The sequence below is a fragment of the Alosa alosa genome, chromosome 7 (assembly GCF_017589495.1).
Source record: "Alosa alosa isolate M-15738 ecotype Scorff River chromosome 7, AALO_Geno_1.1, whole genome shotgun sequence".
NCBI classification, from domain to species: domain Eukaryota; kingdom Metazoa; phylum Chordata; class Actinopteri; order Clupeiformes; family Clupeidae; genus Alosa; species Alosa alosa.
Genome location: NC_063195.1, coordinates 18141044 through 18146043, shown reverse-complemented (window position 1 = coordinate 18146043; position 5000 = coordinate 18141044). Strand labels below are relative to the sequence as shown.

Sequence of the window (5000 nt, the reverse complement as noted above, 5' to 3'; positions counted from 1 at the left end):
CTCTCTCATCCCCATCCTCTCTCTCTTCCCCATCCCCTCCTCTCTCTCTCTCTTCCCCATCCCCACCTCTCTCTCTTTCTTCCCCATCCCATCCCCACCTCTCTCTCTCTCTTCCCCTCCCCCATCCCCCTCTCTCTCTCTCTCTCTCTCTTCCCCATCCCCACCTCTCTCTCTCTTCCCCATCCCCCCACCTCTCTCTTCTCTCTCTCTTCCCCCCCATCCCCACTCCTCCTGATGCAGGTGAGATGGAGGAGCTGGAGTCCCTCTGGCTGACGGGCATTTGCCACAACGAGAAGAACGAGGTCATGAGCTCGCAGCTGGACGTGGACAACATGGCCGGCGTCTTCTACATGCTGGCGGCCGCCATGGTGCTCTCGCTGCTCACCTTCATCGCCGAGCACCTCTTCTACTGGCAGCTGCGCTTCTGCTTCATGGGCGTGTGCTCCGGCCAGCCCGGCCTCACCTTCTCCATCAGCAGGGTGAGTGGACATGTGCACACACACACACACACACGCACACACATACGCACGCACACATGCACACACACACACACACGCACGCATACGCACACACACGCATACGCACACACACACATATACATATACACACACATATATATATATATATATATATACATGTAGTCATACACACACATACCCAAACAAATACAAGCCAGACACCAACTTCTCCATCAATAATTCAGCATTTCCAAACCAAAACATTTAAACAGATAAAATACAAAGAATATGTAGTAGTTGTATTGCATCTGCATGGAACAAATCTGACATGGTGTGTGTGTGCTTGTGTGAAGTACACAGTAAGTACATGTGAAGTACACAGTAAGAACAATGTACACAGAGGATGCCAGTTTGAGACAGTTGGTTGGCCTCGATAGTCGTAGTCAGTCACATCTCTCGCTAAATGAATTCCATGGAAAATAAATAAATGAATGAGACAACAGCAGTGTAGTCAACTCTACAAACATACATACATTAAGGGCTCTATTTTGCACTCTAGTTCCGGCGCAAGCGGTCCCGATTGATATTTTGCAGTTTCAGAAAATAATTCCTCCACAGACCAGGAACCTCCTGGTCTAAAGTCAGTGGCGCAAATTCAGATGCTATTTTAAGGGTGCATGCATGGAATGCAGGAATGAATGCTATGCACACCGATCTACAGACACCCTGTGCACAGATGGAAACATTCAAAGCCTTGATAATATTTGTAGCCTATATAGTACATCTACATGCAATATCTTTACAACAACAACGCCTAATTACGACCTATTAATTTGGACAACTTTATACAGCCCTATAAAGGCTAAAGTTACCTTTAGTTTTGTTCCAATTTACGGTTGTGTATGGCTTTAAACATCGTATGTGCTTTAACATCAGCCTATAAGCATTATTCCAGCTGTGCTAAGGTTTTGACAAGCACCACGATTTTGCCTACCTTGTTGTAGCCCATCTGAAATAACTCCAAGCTTTGCTATGTTCCGTCCATCCTTTCGTTATTTTCAAAAAACTTTTTATATCCATGATGGCCTTGAAGTCTTGAGTTTGTGAATTCGCTTAAATAAGCTTATTATGTGCTGTTAACCAGCAGCCATAGACAGTAGAAGAAAGCAGCAAGTAGTCTTGACTACAATTTCTGTAGTTGCTGCATCCATTCATTGTTATTCTCCCTCCTGCTCAAACAAAAGTTGTGCGTGCATTAAGTTGATGATAACGTGTTTACAAACTCTACTTTACATAAAATATTGTAAAGCCTATTGTCATGCAGTTAATGGGATACTGTGCAGAGTTGGAAAGTTAGGTCAACTTGGAAACTGTTTCTGTTGCCTGATGGTAAGGTACAGTAAAGCTTACACCTGCAGGAACACTTGCTTGGCGCCTGTGTTGCTTAATGCACTTTGCTCCTCTCATCTATACGACGCAGTTCCCATTTCTTCAAACCATACATAATTACAAGGACAAATATTGCTACACGAGGGAAATCAGTGTGGTGTCCGATGTGAAAAGATAGGTATAAATCTAGCGTACACATTTCCACGAATCACGGATGTGTTGATGACATAAATTAGGAAATATTAGAGGACTTAATGAGATGTGATGTTGAACTGCATGCCGATGCCATTTAACCCAAATGCCCCAGCAGCAGCATAGGAGAGGAGAGCTTTTCTGACAGATCTGCATTGTCTATACTCTATAGTGAGGTAGATTACATTGCAAAAATATCACCATGCATTCAAAACCTTGTGATTCAGTGAGAGTGATCCCAAAACATCAGAAAGTGACATTGCTGTATTACATTTTGTCAAGAGGAAGAATCAATAGCAAACTGTTCCCAACTGACTATAGCGCTGTGAACCGTTCCTGGCTGCGCCTGGCAATTTCGCCATCATAATAGCAATCCGCTATGGAACAAGCGTGCCTGTTGTTAAAAGCAATGTGAGATGACGCTCTGATTGGTTTGTTGCACGTTACGCCCAAACCACACCCATGATTAATGTAGCCACTTCAGACCACCCCATTTTAGATTTGCATCGGGCGCAACAGTCATTAACTCATTAACTAAATAGAAACAGCGCCCAAGATCCGCCCACAAAGCGATTCTTGAGTCAAATTGCCTAAAGTTCACAATATAGCCCAAAGACTCTTAGCCCTTTTTTTTTCAAACCCACCAACACCCCACCCTCTTTGGAGGACAACTTTATTTTTAATACAGATATACATGTTTGATATACTATTCAATTTTGATATTTTGATATACTACTTGAATTCACTGTTATCCTACCATCCACCCTATTTTAGTGTGAACATCAAGAAGCCTCTTTACTCGACTTAACAACGCGGCCTCTTGTAACAATGTGAATAAATGTCAGCTTGATTTTTCAAGAGTCATCCTTAAAGTCGTCTTTAAAATTGCAAAGGACAGGGCATTATTTACAGTTGGACTGAGGCACCATAAAATAAAATAAAAATAATATTATTCATAGACTTGAAAATAAAAATAACTTTTTAAAAGACAATTGGTTTGGTTCTCAGAAGGTATGATGATGATACAGGACATTAAAAAAACAATACCCGTTCGGGATACTCGGTTTTCAGTTATAAAACGGCCATTAAACATTTAAACACCCAAGACTGAAGCCCAGTTCACTTCAAAGCTCAAAGAGACAAGATGAAAGATTCAAGTTTTTCAGGTTTTTTAGAGTAGACTGAGGAGTGCGATTCTGTGGAATGAAGGCAGCAGGCTTGGGAGTGAGTGTGTTCCTTCCTCTGCGTTTCCATTTCAGTGTTTTTGGGCGTCGATGAAAATAGGGGCTAGCAAGTGGTATTGAGACAATGCTAATATGGAGCAGATACATAGGAAACAACAACAACATATGAAACAAATAACAACAACATAGGAAACAAATAACAACAACATAGGAAACTACAACAACATAGGAAACAAATAACAACAAATAACAACCAACATAGGAAACAAATAACAACATAGGAAACAAATAACAACAACATAGGAAACAAATAACAACAACATAGGAAACCACAACAACATAGGAAACAAATAACAACAACATAGGAAACAACAACAACATAGGAAACAAATGACAACAACCTAGGAAACAAATAACAACAATAGGAAACAAATAACAACAACATAGGAAACCACAACAACATAGGAAACAAATAACAACCTAGGAAACATATAACAACCTAGGAAACAAATAACAACAACAACATAGGAACAGGCAATGGACAAACAGCCTGTTCTCGGACAGAAAGCGAGAGACAAACACGTAACAGATATGTACAAATGTGCGTGTGAGTCATTAACAAAACTCGCTTACAAAAAATACTTCTTTATCTCATCTGAGGTCTGCTACTCTAGTCTTACGCACTAGGAACACAATTTAGTTTAGATTTAGTTAGCCCATATTAGCCCATTAGCCCTGGTGTGACTACTGCATCCATACCATATTGGGTCCAGGTGTGACTACAGCATCCATACCATATTGGGTCCAGGTGTGACTACAGCATCCATACCATATTGGGTCCTGGTGTGACTACAGCATCCATACCATATTGGGTCCAGGTGTGGCTACAGCATCCATACCATATTGGGTCCAGGTGTGACTACTGCATCCATACCATATTGGGTCAACCCGAGTCATTTCCTGGTCCCAACCCATCTCTCTATCCCACTCACTTCCTGTCACTCTTCACTGTCCTGCCTCAATAAAGCAACCCCCATAAAATAAATAAATAAATAAATAAATGTTGTATAAAACATAAAAATAAAACGGTGCCTGTACATTCTGTAGAATCTAGCTAACAGTAGCCCTGTGGCTAAATTACTCGGCATCACACCAATAGATAGCATTACAAATTTTGCATTAATTTGCATTATGTTGTCAGACATATTACTGCAGGAGTGAAAGGAGGGTGGGTTTGTGGGTTGTTGTTGGGGGTTGTTTTGTGGTTCGTCCTGGACTAAGTGAAATCCATTCCAGTCACAGATTGTACATTTTGTCATGCCGCAGGTGATTAATAATACACTAATGGAGTTTCTGATTCACTTTTAAATGGTTGCCTAAAAAAGGCTGTCGTGTCAGCAGAGATGAGAGATTTTAGGTCCGCTCTTGTTGCTCATAATTAGATTTTGTTTTTAAGTGGGTGTGCTTGTGTATTGGGGCTACTCTTCGTTGTCTATGAGGTGTGTGTGTGTGTGTGGTGTATGTGTGTGTGTGGTGCCTTTATGTGAGATAATAAATAATAAAAATAAATATATCAGAGAGGGAGAGATTGAGAAATCGGCTTAGCTTCTCCCTGACACACTCATGCACACACACACACACACACACACACACACACACACACACTTAGGCTTAGGTTTATTTGAACGCGTCATACACCAGGTCCTTTCACAAAAGCGAGGCAGAGAGTACCCTTCAGAGAGATGGAAAGAAGAAAGGGATAGAGTGAGGGAAAGCA

At 41.4% G+C, this 5000-nt stretch overlaps 1 protein-coding gene across 1 annotated transcript in view; it reads left to right on the top strand.

Moving 5' to 3' along the window:
- Nucleotides 1–5000, top strand: part of grin2bb (glutamate receptor, ionotropic, N-methyl D-aspartate 2B, genome duplicate b) — a 108697-nt gene that overhangs the window by 96778 nt on the left and 6919 nt on the right. The window contains 1 exon segment of the mRNA XM_048248988.1: nucleotides 241–479. Within this exon segment, the coding sequence (XP_048104945.1) occupies nucleotides 241–479 (239 nt within the window).